This window comes from Corythoichthys intestinalis, chromosome 22, assembly GCF_030265065.1.
Source record: "Corythoichthys intestinalis isolate RoL2023-P3 chromosome 22, ASM3026506v1, whole genome shotgun sequence".
NCBI classification, from domain to species: domain Eukaryota; kingdom Metazoa; phylum Chordata; class Actinopteri; order Syngnathiformes; family Syngnathidae; genus Corythoichthys; species Corythoichthys intestinalis.
In genome coordinates this window covers 30,699,584-30,717,277 of record NC_080416.1, presented here as the reverse complement: position 1 = coordinate 30,717,277, position 17,694 = coordinate 30,699,584, and the positions used below count along the sequence as shown (strand labels likewise).

Below are 17,694 nucleotides of genomic sequence, written 5' to 3'. Positions count from 1 at the left end.
CCATTTTGATTATTAATGTTAACGAGCAGGAAAACACGTCGTAAATAGGAGGAATGTACGTAGCCGTAACAGGTAAACATGTGTTGACGGACAATTGGGCGGCACCAGTCAGGAGGAAGGAGTTGTGACGTCACGTGGGTAGGGTCTATACACCGTTTTTTTTTTTTTTTGTTCTTTTTTAACATAAGTATAGCATTTTGACAGTGGGAACTCCAACCTACTGCATATTTAGAAAGCGCAGACCCCGTCCTTTGTCTCTTTCAAACGAGATGTTGATCATTTCTGGTTATTTTAATTTTGTTTTGAATACCTCTAAATTCTTGAGTGTAATGAGGTGTTTTGCACAAGAACCTGAAAAAATGGTGTACTGCATTTTGTGGAAGCAACAATGGAAAACCTGCTCTAACTTAATGTAATGTTACGGTGGTTGTTTTTTAATGCTCCTTCTTTATTAATCTACTTTAAAAATGTTAAAGGGACTATATGGTGTGTCAAGATGCCTCTGACTGATCATACATAACTTTTCTAAGGCATGATGATGTGAAAATATTCATGAAAAAAATAAAAATTGCAGCAAGCAACTCACAATTTTGCTTGTGCGGTCTTTGCAGGGAGCTGAGGGAGAAGATCCAGCCGGAGATAATGGAGCTGATCAAACAACAGAGGCTTAATCGACTGTGTGAAGGAACGTGTTTCAGGAAGATCAGCAGTCGCAGGAGACAAGGTGAGCTCCACTTGCGAGCGTCCCCCACACCGCCCACGTGTCCGTCTGCTCCTGCGCACGAGCGCCACCGAAAGCGTCTTTTCAGGGCTGCGTTACCCGAGTGCGAGCGAGCATCCCTGCATGCCAACGTGCTGACTCATTAGCATATCGCTAAACAAACTATTTAAAGTCATACTGTTTTTGTTCTTGCAGACAAATTCTGGTACTGCCGGCTGTCCCCCAACCACAAGGTCCTGCACTACGGGGATCTGGAGGAGAGTCCCCAGGGGGAGGTACCCCACGACTCCCTGCAGGACAAACGTGAGTTCCGCCATTTTAGAGTAACGACCTGTAGACCAGGGGTGTCAAACTGGTTCACGGGCCACATTCTTTGCAATTGGATCTCATGTGTACCCGGACCAGTTTATTTCTGGCCGAATGATTTTATTCACTGGATGCCATTAATGGCGCTCGACGTCCAATCCATTTGGGCTGGGAGATGCAAATTACGCAGTTAATGGCGCTGAACAATGTGCATTTACAGCCAGTCCTACCAGTTTAAGTGAATTGGATGTCTGTTGTTAGTGCAAATTATGATAGATACCTAGATAGATACAGATACATAACATCACTTCCTTTTAATTTAACAGAATAGAAAGCCTTCCTTGTCGTTGTACAGAGTACAAGGAGATTTAAAGCTTCACCATAACGTTCACCACATAAAAGCAAAAATACAATAAAGGTAATATAAAAACACGGGTTACAGTGTACACAGATTGGAAATAAAGTGACTAGCAGCGAGTACTTATGCAGTAGCATAGACTTCACCATCAGTTGACAAGACAGCTCCGACAAACATTGCGCCATGCCTTCCTGTTGGGGGTCGACCCAGGCAGAGCTTTTACTGTGATAAACTCAAACACGCTGCATTCCAGCGCCAGATTTAGGTGAAAAAAGACGAATGTTTTACTGCATACAAGCAGGCAGGAGTTTCTCAAGAGTGGTTTGGTTGAGCATTCATGGTAATTATTATAAAAAGGAGCCCCATGCATGCACTTTGAAACGTTGTGGGAAAAAAATGCACGGAAAAAGTTTGCCCAACTTTAGCTTGAAATATTTACGTAAAACGAATGATAACTGCCAGTTTTTTGCTTTTAACCAAGAATCTACCGTTTTACGTCCATATCTATAGAAATTCCGCGATTTAAGCATTTATTGATAAGAATTTTCAATTTGAAAAGCTCCATTTCGTGACGGCCGCCATGTTGAATTACGCAATACCGTAACTTTTGCTTGAAATATTTACGTAAAATGAATGATAAGTGCCCGTTTTTTGCTTTTAACCAAGAATCTAGACTGTTTTACGTCCATGTATATAGAAATTCCGCGATTTAAGCATTTATTTACGATAATTTTCAACTTGCAAAGCTGTTTCATGACGGCCGCCATGTTGGATTACACAATACCATAACTTTTGCTTGAAATTTTTACGTAAAATGAATGATAACTGCCTTTTTTCCTTTTAACCAAGATTCTAGACTGTTTTACGTCCATATATAAAGAAATTCCGTGGTTTAAGCATTTATTAACAAGAATTTTTAACTTGCAAAGCTCCATTTCGCAACGGCCGCCATGTTGGATTGCACCATACCGTAACTTTTGCTTGAAATATTTCATAAAATGAATGATAACTGCCCGTGTTTTGCTTTTAACCAAGAATCAAGACTGTTTTACGTCCATATCTAAAGAAATTCCGCGATTTAGGCATTTATTTACAAGAATTTTCAACTTAAAAAGCTGTTTTGTGACGGCCACCATATTGGATTTTGTATCTCTACACAACAGTGGAATTCAACCTAAATAAGTTGGGATTGTATATAGAAAAATGCTAATTTTGCTTTTGTTGAGTAAAATTAAGATGATTCTGCATGCTTTCCTCAAGTATTATGTTTCTGATGTGAAAATTGATATTAGCTTTTGAAAACTTAAAAACATATAAGTTGCTATTTTGGGCAAAAACTTATATGTTAAATATTGCTATTGATCCTGAAAATATAGCTAATCATCTCTGCATTTGATGATTTTTGTGCATCTAGCGTAACATTTGAAAATTTTATAGCCGTTTTTTAATTTTGTTATACTTGTATAAAAAATAATCAGGATTTTATTAGGGAACGACTTTGAATTTTTTTATGTCGCTGCTCATGGACACTCATATAGACCCCAATCACCAACGTCACACAATGATGTGTCGCTGTATTGTGCCGCCATATTGTCCGTCATTGTATGTGCGTATTCTCAATGGGCTTAATTTATCGTGCAATTTATAGTGCAATTCATGGAAGCCCCGGTGCCTTCAGATGCTGTAAACTCATTGGATGTGTTGCATAAAAGGCGTTATGTGGAAAAGCTTCGGTCGATCCATTCGCCAGATCCATATTTGACGCCTAAATCGATATTTTTCGACCCGCTGTCTTCGCCGTCTTTGCCTGATATCTGCTACCCTGATATCTACAACTATCTTGTCCACAGAAACTCAGCCTATTCTCACGAAAGTTTGAAAAACTTTAAGAGCAGCACTCTAAGCAACATTACCCCGTGTGACCCTTTACTTCCTATTTTCTAAAATGGCGACAATCAATTAAAAAAAAAAAAGTTGACTGCGATGGCCGACGCTTCAAGGATAGGTGGATATTGGACTATTTCTTCAATAAAATACGCAACAACTGTGCCTGCCTCATTTGCAAAGAGACAGTCGCTGTTTTCAGAGTTCGATGTGACGCGATAATGGTATTACCGAACAAGACACGCTGACATGTACGACGAGATTACAGTGAAAATACGCAGCGAGAAATTAAAGCAACTTGAAGCTAGTTTAATTTCAGAGCAGCAGTATTTCGCAAGAGCCCGAGGGTTGAAAGAGAACGCCACAAAGGCGAGATTGTTGAAATTATGAATTAAAAATAATAATAATAAAGCAAATGTGGCACACAGAAGGGCTTGCTAAAATTTCTTTAAATATATTGTTCTACGTAAATTAGCCAAGGTAGCCCCCCACATTTTTACCACACCAAATCTGGCCCCCTTTGCAAAAAGTTTGGACACCCCTGTTTAACAGATGATCCGTAGACGAGGCCAGCTTCTTTCACTTGGTACCAGCTAAATATTATTCAAAAACTAATTATGGTGGAAGAAATAAACATCTTGAATTTGAAACTGTATGTTTTCGGCGATTAGCCTCGCAATGATCTTAATTGTGGTTGTCAGCCCAAAACCCTCTAAATATATATTAAATGCATCTTACCAGATATAAAATGACTACTACATAGTCTGTGGTGATCGTTTGGTGCCAAGTATTCTCGTCGAATTGCAGCAGTCAATCTCGCTCTCCTCTTCAGGTCTCTAGGAATACGGTAGAACTTCGTCTCGCCGTCTGTCTTCCCTGTTACTGCAACCAACCGCCACACACGCCTTCACCATTTTGATTATTAATGTTAACGAGCAGAAAAACACACCGTAATAAGAGGAATGTACGTGGCGGTAATGTGTAAACACGACGAGCTGACGGACAATATGGCGGATCAAGTCAGGGGGGCGGAGTTGTGACGTCATGTGATTGGGGTCTATATGCCTAAGGGAGGTGCCTGTTTTGGTTTTAAGTCGTTTGCAGCTTTGGTTTTGAAAATATTAGAACGGTATGGATTGGCTCCGTGTCCTGTCAACTGATAGTGAAGTCTATGGTAGTAGTTGTTTAGCCACAACTGGATTCATTACCTCATCACTATTCATCCACCAAACTGCCGCTGGAAACAAAAATGTCGTTGAATCCAACTGCAGGGGACCAAGATTTTATGATTCTGTGTGCTGGTCCTAATGGGAAATACAGTCTTCCTTAAGGCAAAACACTACCGCTTTTGTCCACCTGTGCCACTAAAATCTCCCAAAACTGAAAGTTCCCTAGTGTTGCTTTAACTTATTGGCTGCCACTGGGCGCATAATCCATTTTGACTGCAGACACAGAAGTGTGCCAAGTGCAGTGGTACATGCACTCACAAATGCCAATGCCAAAAGCATGCAATTCTGCCTGTACAGTATGTATGAGCAACAACATGCCTGTCAGGCAGATTAAACCCGCGGGTGGGCCATAGATTCTGTAGACAGATACATCGACATTTAACCACAACCAGTGTTTCTCCACAGTGCCCGTGGCAGACATTAAGGCCGTCATCACAGGAAAAGACTGTCCTCACATGAAAGAGAAGGGTGCTCTCAAGCAGAACAAGGTGCGCTAATGTAACAGTAGGCAGGATTGTAAATGTATTGTTGATTAATATGTCATAAATTTTATTTCCCTGCAGGAGGTGTTGGAGTTAGCCTTCTCAATCCTTTATGAGTCGGATGAGTATTTAAACTTTATCGCACCAGACAAGCACGAGGTGATTTGTGATGCTTTTTTAAAAATATTTTTGATGGCAATGTTGTTGCTGTGCAGTACTGCTTTTGCAGACATATTAGTCTGAGTCATACTTCAATCATTTAAAAAAGGGTTTTTCCTCATCTTGTCCAAAAATGAATTTGAAAAGTAAAGGTTTCCAACAATTTCGAATGAACATGAGCACATATTATAGCGTCTACAAGGACATCAACTTTGTGAGGGTTTTCCAATGGTAACGAAAACACAAAAGTTTTAGCAGATGTTATGCTAACGCTATGAGTTACATTTAGTGTGTGATGAACACTCAGCAAAGACCTTTAAAGGCCAAAAGAAGAAAAACATTGTTTATACGTCTTTGGTAGGGAATAAGTTAACTACCAGTCATTGGTAATGGTCAGCGTGAGAGGGTGGCGTGATAACAAATTTTAGTAGGCGATACATTGTCTCATAAATTATTCTATAAAGAAAAAACACACACACAATGCATAACGAGTCATTTTAAAGCTAGCTAAGTGGAGATAAATTAGGTGAGAAACCCAAAGTGTTTATTTGATGCAGAGTGTACATATTAGCACATTTGAAGCCATTGTCAGATTTTTCATAATGGGTGTCATTTTAAAGCTAGTATTAGTGTAGAATCAGAAGTATGTGAGATTAACTCAAGAAATCTTTATTTACATGTTGAACATGGTGTGCTTTTTTTTTTTGAGATGTTCACGCGAAGTACATTTGATTAGCCACTAACCGTAAAAAAAAGTACTTTTCGTCATACATGTGGTGTCAGATTTTTTTCACATCGTTTGCAAATGCTGTAAACCAGCGAGTTTTCATGTTTGTAGTGTCGCGTTTCAGAGAAAACTGCTAAAGTGATTAGTACATAATTTTTTTCCCATTAGCCTCAATGTAGCAATGCTAACATCTATGTGTTCCCTTATTTTGTATGTCTGAACTTTGGTCATCAGCACGCTGTAGAGTTAAAGAACATCTGTGAAAGGAACTGGATTTTCAAATGCAATTAGCACACGGGAAAATTACCGCCCTCATTTTCATTTACCGTGCGATGAATTGACCTATTGAATATCGCAACAGGCTTACAATAAGAAAATGTCACACATTTATGAATATATGACAGAAACTGGCATTTGTTTTGTCATCGTCAATGAAAAAAAAAATTCTGTGAATATAATTTTTTTTTTTGTCCTTACTTTCATACAGTACTGCGTGTGGACCGATGGTCTGAACGCGCTCCTGGGCAAGGAGATGACCAGCGACTACACCAAATCCGACATGGACACGCTGCTCTCCATGGAGATGAAGCTACGCCTACTGGACCTGGAAAACATCCAGATCCCTGAAGCGCCGCCCCCTATTCCCAAAGAGCCCAGCAACTATGACTTTGTTTACGATTGTAACTAGCTTTTGCTTAGCCCTGCTGTACTCACTGGACCTTTTTTTTCCCCGCCTTTCTTGTTTTCCTACCTTAAAACTGGATGATTCCAAGAACTGTGATTGAGGGTTTTTTCCGTCCGTCACCATGGAGATGCGAAGAAACCAGGAAGTCTTACCTTAAATTTTTTCTATGATTTGTCCTCAGGGCTTTTGTGCAGGGAGGGGCGGCCATGTTAATTGTAGTCCACTTATTTACTGTCACATGACACTCCGAGTTCCACCGTAATTGTGGCAGCTAAATGTTTCCCCACACCACAAACTGGTCACTTCTTGTCCGCTCAAGACTGTTACAACAGTGTTTGCTGTCACAAATTCCCTAAACGACTGCTGTATGCCACATTCCTGAGCAATATTTACTTTATCATTTTGTGTTCTTAATTGTAAAGCTGTTAATGAAGATTTCTGGGAGGAAAGGGAAGCTCATGTCTTGAAGAAAAAAATTGAAAGTTAATGTATTGTTTTTATTTAAAAAAAGATCATGGTTGTGATTTCTAGTATGATTTTTTTTATATATAAAAATACAGTATTTACACCCCCTTACATATGCATTCCTCCAATTCCCTTTCTATTTAAACCAGTCACATTTTGTCTTTAGGATTTTTCCCAAGTCCCACAAAACTGCTGTTTACATTAAAGGTTGAAAGATGTAAAGTGCATTACTCTCTTTGTTAATGACAAATTCACCATATCAGTGCTCTGGAAAGGTAGAAATTAAAAGAACCCCAAAAGAGTCAAAAATAACATTGTGTTATATTGATAAAAGCGTTTTTCACAATGTATTTGACAGAATACATAAGACCAGAGATTAAGAGTAACGCATTACATGTACTTCTAAGAGTAGATGTGCCTGGTGTATTACCGTGGTAGCTCTACCGATTTCACCAATGAGACGTCACAATAATCACGACTCCATTACACCAATCAGACGCAAGCCTGTTCAACCGTGTGTTTTGAGCGCTGCTCCCATCATGACTCAAAAGCACGGATTTTCACCTCTCCCAGTTTTTATTTTGCACCGATTGACCACAGAAAACTGGAGATACGATCCTTTTAATTTCAAAATAGTAGTGCTGCAACGATTAACTCGAGTATTCGATTACAAAAAATATTCGAATTAAATTTTGCTTCGAGTATTCGTTTAAAGTGGCGTTTTATTGATGAGGGTAGATACACTGCCCTCTAGTCTGCCTCTTTTCACATGGCTGAATCCAACTGCTCTCTGTTCAGACCAACGTAAGCTAAACTTTTGAGATTTTTTTTTATGCTTTCTTAGTTTATAGGTGTATTTAGCAGTTTTTGTGGGCATATGTGTCTGAACCATTCGTTAAGAGCATTGTTTAAAAAAAAAAAAAACTAGCATTTTTTAGCATTTAAGCTAGCGGACTTTTTCTATACAAGTTAGTTCTTTTGTTGTACGTAGATCGTTTTTTTTTTTTTTTTAAATATATATATATACCGTTTGAGGCTCAGCTCAGGCATTTTAATTTTTCATGTTATCTGATTAGTTGATTATTCGAACTAAGTAGTCCATCGATTAATCCATCCATCCATCCATTATCTTCCGCTTAGTCTGGGGTCGGGTCGCGGGGGCAGCAGCTTTAGCAGGGAAGCCCAGACTTCCCTCTCCCCAGCCACTTCAGCCAGCTCCTCCGGCGGGATTCCAAGGCGTTCCCAGGCCAGCCAAGTGACATAGTGCCTCCAGCGTGTCCTGGGTCGACCGAAGGGCCTCCTGCCGGTGGGACATGCCCGGAACACCTCTCCAGGGAGGCGTCCAGGAGGCATCCGAACCAGATGCCCAAGCCACCTCAACTGGCTCCTCTCAACGCGGAGGAGTAGCGGCCATCAATTAATCGACTACTAAAATATTCGATAGCTGCAGCCCTCCAAAATAGTAATTATGAAGTGACGCTTCACTATTCAAACTCCGAACTATTTTCTCCACCAGAGGGCAGTCATGCTCTTTGGACGAATAATGCTTCATTTATGTAGCTTTTTTTTTTTTCTTCTTCTTGGCTTAATGTGATTATGTAATGGGTTATTGTACAGTATCAATATAACAATAGTCCATATAGATAACTGCTAAAAAAAAAAAAAAAAAAAAATCAAGCAGTTACTCCACACTTGAACACACTTTTCACCAAATACTCTACCTGTAGTTTAGTACATTTTTTGGACGACTTACTTGAGTAAAAATTCGGGCTGTCAAAATTATCGCGTTAACGGGCGTTAATTTTTTTAATTAATCATGTTAAAATGTTTGACGCAATTAACGCAGATTACCCGCTCAGACAGATTTAAATGACGGTACAGTGAAACGCTCACTTGTTAATTGTGTTTTATGGAGTTTTGCCGCCCTCTGCTGGCGCTTGGGTGCAACTGATTTTATAGGCTTCAGCACCCATGAGCATTGTGTAAGTAATTATTGACATCAACAATGGCAGGCTACTAGTTTATGTTTTGATTGAAAATTTTACAAATTTCATTAAAACGAAAACACTAAGAGGGGTTTTAATATAAAATTTCTATAAATTGTACTAACATTTTTCTTTTAAGAACTACAAGTCTTTCTATCCATGGATCGCTTTAACAGAATGTTAATAATGTTAATGCCATCTTGTTGATTATCTTTCCATTCCAAAAATAATTTACAGAAAAATATGGCATTTTAAAGATGGTTTGAATTGCGATTAATTAATTTTTAAGCTGTAATTAACTCGATTAAAAATTTTAATCGTTTGACAGCCCTAGTAAAAATTTTTGGCTACTCTACCTTCCTCTGTATAAGACTGAGTCGGTGATTGGCTGGAACATAGAGTTTGGTAGCATCTAACTGTTAGGTAAACTTAAGAGAAAGCATCTCATCAAATACCCACTGCTGGTGAAATTCTTGCACAGGCTGAAGTAAAGGGCTTTTATTACTATCCAACTGGTGTTCAGCAATTCCTTCCTACGCGGCGAAACATTCTACACAATGCTCAGCGCGCTTGCGCAAGCATCCGCATGCATGCGCACATCAGTTAGAAGCAGTTCTTTTAATTTTTTTAGTACCTTTTCATTGCCTCAAAAATACTTTTTGCACGTATTACCCTCTCATACTTTTAACCATTGTTTTTTTGTGTTACCTTTGAAGCAGTTGACCACATTAGTCACGTAGCGTATTTAAACCATCCTTATTTGATATAACTACATTTTAGTATTTTCCTAAGGCATTTTTTAGTACGTTCTGCCTGTATGCATCTGAACAAAACAAGTTTAGAGCGCACGGTAGTTCTTTGGGTGTCAAATTCGACTCATGTAGAACGTTTCGGCGATGTAGCAGGCTTTGGCAGCAACAACTTTAAAATCTTCCATCCACTAAGCATTATCATTGTTATTTAACAGTTTTTGGTAGAACACAAACACTATAAAATGCCTGCTTAAGGTACTTGTGGTGGTTGAAGACAACAGTTTGCAATTATGTGCTGAAATAATTTAATAAAAAATAAATCAACACATAACATTATTTAATTTTGTATACAGAAAAATGTCAATTTTTCAAATTGGTGTTATACAAACACACTGCTCAAAATAATTAGAACACTTTTTAATCCGAGTATAGCAACAGTCAAACTTTGCTATGGTTTAGTACAATAAGTTTATGGCATGACTACTTCCTCTTTTTGTCACATTTTTTACCAGTCGCCGTTTAATCCAGCTGGGAGCGACTTGGCTCGGCTTTGTCACTGCTAGAACTCGGCCCACTCGCCTGGCTCTCACTCAATTCTACCTGATTTTTCTTGCACAAGAAAAAAGTTATTTTGAGGAGCAGGAGAGATCGTAACAGCCTTGTAAAGGGCTTTACTAGTTTCAGCGAGAATTTTTTTGTAGTGAACTATAGGTCCTCACAAGCGTACATTGTGATCTCATTTAGATTAGCAATTGGGGACGTCAGACCTATTTTTCCCCAGTTTTCCAAACTTCCAAGAAAGCGCATTCGTATAAGTTTCATCTGCCGTGTCGTGTGTCTACTTTTAGCGAACAAAATGCTATTACGACACCAGCGCTCACTGCCGCCGGGACCCATTGGACAGGGTCAAATCTAGAAAAATATTTATGGGGTGGCAAGAAGGAGTCAGGAAGTTTTTGAGGGGTGGCAAATATTTCACGACGGTATAATACATTATCGATTATTTAAATACAACTCATATTTAACACAATCAGTTCCAATTTACCTGAGATCAAGGGCTCAATCCCGGGCCGTCCTGTGTGGAGTTTGCTTTTTCTCCCCGTGCCTGCGTGGGTTTTCACCGGGTACACCGGTTTTCCCCCACATCCCAAACACATGCATGGTAGGCTGATTGAACACACTAAATTGGCACTAGGTATGAGTGTGTGCGTGCAAATGGTTGTTAGTCTCCTTGTGCCCTGCGATTGGCTAGCAACCAATTAAGGGTGTACCCCATAGTTAGCTGGGATTGGCTCTAGCACCAGGGAGGATAAGCGGCTCGGAAAATGTATGAATGAGTTCCACTTTACTTAAATAAATTAGTTTTTATGTGTATGACAATTTTGTTGATGAAACATTTTATTGAAGAAAACTTTATAATCTTTTTGATCGAATTACATTCAATTATGCAACGAATTGATATATTGATCCACATCGACTAAGGCCATGTCTACACATAGCAGGGTTTTTTAAAACAGAGGACCCCACCGTAATACTTTCGGAAAAAATAATTAGGTCAACACCAGCACAATTGTAGATATCAAAACAAAGCTTCAACAGCCAACCCCATTCATTTGTTTTTAAAAACATTCATAACAATGGGCGAAAAATAATTTTCAAAAATAAACCCCCCATCCTTCGCTTGTGTTCTTCAATATGAAGCACTGCAAGAGTTTGTAAATAACTGGAAGCTAAAAGCACCTGTCTAATTATTATATCTAAACCCACTGCAAAGGTATCCATGTTTACTCCGAATGTAAACATTGGTCTCATGTATGACGTTGTGAAGTTTGTCACAGTGATGTTTCCACAGTTAGATCTTCGGTTATCAGTGTACAGATGATGGCGCTAGAAATGCAGAATTCGCACATCTTCACCTTTAAGTTTTTAAGGATCCTCATTTTCAATGCCCAAAATGTGCATGTCTGTGTGGATGATAGGCCAAACCGAAGAAAAAGTTCTTCTTTTTGCCAAATACCCTGCTACGTGTATACATGGCCTAATTGTTACACCCATTGTGTCAATACATAGACTTTATGATATATTGTCGGGGCGCGGGGTCAATTAATAGGGGGTCTATCTCCATCAAAGCTGACCAAGTGGAAACACAAAGAGCTTTCTACTTTGAAAATTCTTGTGAATAAATGCTTAAATCCCTGAATTCTTTATAGATATGGACATAAAACAGTCTCTATTATTTGATAAAAGAGCAAAGAACAGGGCAGTCAGCATTTATTTCACGTAAATATGTCGAATGTGCTGCTAGTCTTTAAGCCACTGTGGCGCCGCCTTATCACCACAAAGAGCTTTTTACGTGGAAAATTCTTTGTGAATAAATGCTTAAATCTTTTAAAATTAAATCTTTATAGAAATGAACGTAAAACAATCTCGATTCTTGGTTAAAAGCAAAAAAACGGGCAGTTAGCATTTACTTTGCGTAAATATTGCGAATTATGACACCAATGCCGTCGCGGTTAATTTCTCCCCTTGATTTTTTTCACTACATTTGAAAATTCATGCATGGTACGAAAAATATAATAATTACCTTGACTCCTCGAACAAATCACTCCTGAGACAATCCTTCCTGTTTGTATACGGTACAGCTTTTGTACTTTTTCAAACTAAATCCGGCATTGGATTGCTGCATGTGTTTGAGAATAACTGCGACCGACTGAAGAGGAGTGTGGGACGGCCCTCTACCTGAAGGCGTGGCGCAGTGTGTGGGGAATGCGTCCATTCAATATCATTATGAAGTCCGTGGTCAATATATAGCAGATGTAATGAATCAGTTTGCAAAGAAATCGTATGTAGACACTACAAAAAGGCATAAGTGACATTTAAAAACTAATGGAGAAAGTTTGATAAAATTGTTTTTATCACTATCATTATTATAAGGATCCTCACTGACATCACTACTTAATTGATGGCAGTACATGTCAAACTGACCGAGGGTTTCCTTGCCCCCCCCCCCCCCCAATCGGCGCCGACTGGGATGGGAACAGGGGTGACAAAGCCTGTCTTTTAGGGTGGCAGTTGCCCCCCCGCCCAATGCCACCCTGGTGGATCCGCTCCTGTTCCTGTCCATGGGGTTTTAGAATCGGCAACTTTCAAACAAAATTTTTTAGGGCTGCAGCTATCGATTATTTTAGTAGTCGATTAATCGATGAAGTAGTTAGTTCGAGTAATCGAGTAATTGGATTAGGAACATAAAAAACTTAAAATACCACAGCTGAGCCCCAAACAGTATAAAAAAAATAAATGAGGATCTATGTACAACTAAAGAATAATTGGCTAAAGTCCGCGAGCTTAAATGCTATAATATGTTAACATTTTTTTTTTTTTTTTACAATGCTCTTAACAAATGGTCCAGACACATATTCCCACAAAAAAAAAAAAAAAAAAAAACGGCCACGTATACCTATAAACTAAATTACGAATGCATAAAAAACATTAGCTCTAACAAAAACTGAGCTTATGTTGGTCTTAACAGGGAGCAGTTGGATTCAGCCACGTGAAATGGAGCAGACTAGAGGGCAGTGTATCCACTGAAATCAATAAGACTAAATGCAAACACTTTCAAAACAAACCTGACAACGCTACTTTAACTAAACGAATAGTTGAAACAGCAAAATTTAATTTATTATTTTTTTTCTAATCGAATACTCGAGTTAATCGATTAATCGTTGCAGCTCTAAAAATTTTCAAGCCTCTGGGGCTGTGGAACCAATGCAAAGGCCAAGGGCCAAATCGGAAAATAATTAAATGAAATAAAAAATTATATGCATGAGTATTTTTCGGCCAAGAGTTTCCAATAGTCTGTTTTCGGGTTCGGTGAAGAAATTTGCTTTCGGTACATCCGTAATCGAATTGTTAATTATACATCACCGATTTCATTATCAGGAAAGATATTCAAGATCATAAATTTCCCACCCCGGATATGCTTTTGAAGTATTCTTCTAATTGGTTTGAGTAGTGTATATATAGACCAAATAAATCACTTGAAAAATTATGTGATAACAACAGACAGGAATCAAGCACCCTAACAAAATATTTCTTTAAATTCTTTGCAATGTACAGTAATTACAGGATGAATAATCGAAACAATTGCCCCTTTTGTGTGTACCGTCAGGCTAACGTCACGCGTTGTCCTGGTTGGAACGTTTGCGTGGTGGTTCTGCCTCCTGAAAAAGCCTCGTAGCTAAAAACACAACATGGCACACTTGTAAAAATTGGTTAGCCTTTGTAATGTGAGCAATTTTGCGCCACCCACAGCATTTGGTATCTGCTCCAGTCGTCTTTTCCAAGCGATGGCCTGGTGGCGTCCAGAGCGGCGAGTACGTGGCAACGACGCAGCAGAATGCCAGGCAGGTCGGCTTTGGACCGGGCACGCACTCGCTCCCCCTAAATAAACACATTTACAGAGCGCAAGTGAACGCAACACAGCGGAGGAAAGGGGCTTGCGTACGTTCGCTCTGCGGTGGTTTAGCTTGATGCATGCCACTTCCTGCTGGAGGCGCTGTTGCTGCTCGTGGCTGAGAGGCTGGAAGCCGCTCTTGAGTGAGGGCATGGCGAGGGGTGGCAGTGGGAGACTGGACTCTGGCGTCGGCACTTCAGCGTCCTGTACGGAGACGCACTGAGGGGGTAAAAAATTGATAATTTGTATTTTATCACAAATGTTAATTGATTCACCCCCAGGTCATTGTGTATTCATGATATTTCACATGTGTTGTAGTAATTTGTTAAAAAAAAAAAAAAAAAATGTATATTAAAAACCACCCATTACCAGCAAAAGACCTCCAATCTATTTTGACTGGGACGGGCTGGCGGCCAAAGAATTCATGATGAAAACTATACACTAAGGGTCTCAAACTTATCCGGGGTCCGCTAGAGATGGCGTCTGGGTGAGGGGGGGCCAACAAAAGTATTTAACATAAAAAGGTTTTAATGAGAATGTTGGTGCCAGGATTAGGGATCAGGTCGCATAGAATAGGATATGCGCTACGCTTGTGATTTGGAAATGATAACCACTGCAGATAATCCGGCGAGAACTATTGTGATGCCAGTTCTGAAATAACTAGACCAAACTTGCTCTTCACAACAGTTGCTTTCAATAAGTGTCAAGGTAGTTTCTACAAATACAAATTAACAGAAAAACGATAAGTCGCACTGTACTTATTTCGTCTATGCTATGCTAATCAGGCTAATTACGCAGATATACAGAAAGCTACAAATATAACTGCATGCGCTCAAATATATACATATGAACAACTTAAATCTTTCAATCAATCCACATATGTATTTTATTGTACTTAGTTGCGAATGCACACACAGACAACATTTAGATGATGAGAAGCTTGCACATTTTGGCTACGTTCATACTACAAGTCTTTATGCACGAATCCGATTTTTTCGTGTTTTCCCGACTCGAGTGAGGCATTAACTTGACGATATGAATGGGACAAGTCGCATAGAAGTGGACCATTTCAAATCCGATCTGGGTCACTTTCATATGTAGTTAAAATCCGATCTGGGCCACATTTTTCCAGAACGCCGCGGCGGTCTACTGGTAAGATTCAGATTCCAAGAGTCAAATTCCCATTCTCCGCATCCAAGCAGCTGAACAGGACCGGTTAACCCTTCAACACCTAAGCCTATTTTAGCCGAATTTGCATGCATTTGATGTTGTCTTTATATTTCAAAGAAAACAATGTTTACAATGGTCCCTTTTTACAGGGCACCTTGAACTTGATGTCCAAACTGTTGTTTTCTTCACTGACCAATTATAATCCACATTTTGGACCCAAAAGACAAAAAAATCCCAAAACCTTTTTTCAAAATTTGTAATGTTGATGTCCCATTGACAACCAAACATGCTCGACCAACCGTTTTGAAGCTTGATAATATTTATTCAACTTGTTAGTATAAACATTCAATAGAAAAAAATAAGATAGTTATAATATAAGATAGTTATAAGATAGTTTTATGTTTGACAATTCAACACAAACAGCAGGTAATGGTAAATGGTGTTATACTTATATAGTGCTTTTCCACCTTTCAAGGCGCTCAAAGCGCTTTATGGTCATAGGCGTGTTTGGCCTTTACACATACTATGGTCAAAACAGGTTATATACAGTGCAAAATAGTGAGAAAAAAGATTATATATACAGTATATCATCCAACACACAAAGGGTTTGGAGGATATCTCTTTGTGAAGTTAGGTGTTGTACCCATCACCTTATCAAAAGAATATACGTACATGCAATCAAGCTTCTCGAACACACATCTACATACAATTGAAAATATTATAATGAAGAAAAATATGTATAACTTTGAAAAAAAGTATTTTAAAAAATATTAGTAGTTCAGTTCAATTCAAATTTTTCAGGCATGCGACCCAATAAAGTTTTTTTTTTTGCACACTCAATAAAGCTTCTTCTTGAACAGGTCACGGAGCTGCGTCACACACAATGTCACGCAGCTTACTCTACTCTTTCGCCGTTTGCGCGCTGCTGTCACTTCTACTCGCCGAGACGGCGACTCATCCAAAGAAAACAACGATAAATACGGCTCATCTTCTTCCTTGAGTTAATGAAAAACGCATTAGATTGCGCTAAATGTAGTTTTCGATTCATTCTGCACGTTTCAAAGTCGCTCGCTCAAATCAACCGGCCGTTGCTTGCTTCGCATGCCTCCCTTTCATTAGTTAGCGCCTCGCTTGGAAATTTATTAAAAATGATCACATTCGGTTCGTCCTTCTTGACGTCACAACGGCTCTTGGGATATGTAGTCTTTCGTGCTGCTTTCGGTTTTGAAAAAGGACAAGAAATGATGGAAATATGGAGATAGATGCATGGTCCATGCAGCGTTTTAATGCATATTTATGACTGCAATAAAAATATAAAATTCAAATGACATTATCTCCTGTTTTTCTTGGTTGATTGACTTCAAATAAAAACTGGCGTGGACATCAACTTCCGCACTTTCAAATGAGACCAACCAGCGGCACGTGGGTGACGTAATTACAGCGTGACGGAGCTTCAAAGACGATATGCGTAAATGCGTCGCTGCCGACACGTTCGATGTTAAAGGGTTAAAAGAAGCCCCGCGGCGGCTCCTTGGCGTTCTCCTGCTTCCACCTTCCCCTTCTCTGCCTAGGTATCCGCCCTGCGCTCCGTGTCCCGGGTCGCTGACTGGACACAGGTGTGTCGGCTGGGTGTCGCCTGCTCCGGCAGGGGGCCCTTCCCTGGGCCTGGTAGGCCATTGGGGGTCCCGTGGCATGCCGTGCCAGTTGGGGGGGGCTGCAGCTGTGGCTCGTGGGCCAGGTGATTGTGGGGTTGGAGGTGCGTCCACTCTTCCCATCCCTGAAGGCCGGTTGATGGGGGCACGGTTGGCCCGGGGGATCACCCTTGATCCCTGGGAGGTGACGATGGCCCCTTTGCTGGGCTGCGTAGGCTACCACACCTCCCCACCCCCAAAGGACTGGCTGGGTGGGGCCGTGGCCATGGGGTGGCACCCTCGTCTGCGTGGCTGTTTGATGGGGCTCGTGCACGGCTGGATGTTATTGGGCGCGCTCAGGTGGGGGGCCTTGGTGCCGGGATTGGCGATGGGGCAATGTAGGGTCTGTTGCCAACGGGCTTACACTCACAGGGCATTCACACGATTACTGGTTTCTAGATCACAGAGCTAAATTGTGTACACTCCACCCCTCCCAATCACTTAATCTTATAGACACCCCCCCCCCCTTCTTTCCCTGGTCAACAGGCCCCCCACATGGTGTCAACCGGAAATACATACAGCTGACGATAGCACCAACATAGTCATAGTTAGTGTAGGCGTTTAATGCATTTCTTGTTGTGTTTCTTTTCTTGTTTTTTTTTCTTCTGTTCCCTCATAACCCTTTCC

General features: G+C 40.1%; 2 protein-coding genes across 12 annotated transcripts in view; one reads left to right on the top strand and one right to left on the bottom strand.

Annotated features, from left to right (window-relative positions):
* Window positions 1–7,392, top strand: part of elmo1 (engulfment and cell motility 1 (ced-12 homolog, C. elegans)) — a 201,678-nt gene extending 194,286 nt beyond the window's left edge. For 5 of the 10 annotated variants that reach the window (XM_057827714.1, XM_057827712.1, XM_057827710.1 and 2 more), the window contains 5 exons: window positions 612–724; window positions 917–1,024; window positions 4,904–4,986; window positions 5,062–5,139; window positions 6,354–7,392. In XM_057827714.1, coding sequence (XP_057683697.1) covers window positions 612–724; window positions 917–1,024; window positions 4,904–4,986; window positions 5,062–5,139; window positions 6,354–6,554 — 583 coding nt within the window. In that variant the 3' untranslated portion in view covers window positions 6,555–7,392. The remainder of the gene's footprint in view (window positions 1–611; window positions 725–916; window positions 1,025–4,903; window positions 4,987–5,061; window positions 5,140–6,353) is intronic. The other 5 variants (XM_057827709.1, XM_057827708.1, XM_057827716.1 and 2 more) reach the window with 5 other exon arrangements.
* A 5,783-nt stretch (window positions 7,393–13,175) lies between these two features.
* Window positions 13,176–17,694, bottom strand: part of pex1 (peroxisomal biogenesis factor 1) — a 43,287-nt gene continuing 38,768 nt past the window's right edge. The window contains exons 22-24 of one of the 2 annotated variants that reach the window (XM_057827706.1): window positions 14,258–14,425; window positions 14,063–14,193; window positions 13,176–13,990 (exon numbers count right to left, since the gene is read on the bottom strand). In XM_057827706.1, coding sequence (XP_057683689.1) covers window positions 13,918–13,990; window positions 14,063–14,193; window positions 14,258–14,425 — 372 coding nt within the window. In that variant the 3' untranslated portion in view covers window positions 13,176–13,917. The remainder of the gene's footprint in view (window positions 13,991–14,062; window positions 14,194–14,257; window positions 14,426–17,694) is intronic. The other variant, XM_057827707.1, reaches the window with a different exon arrangement.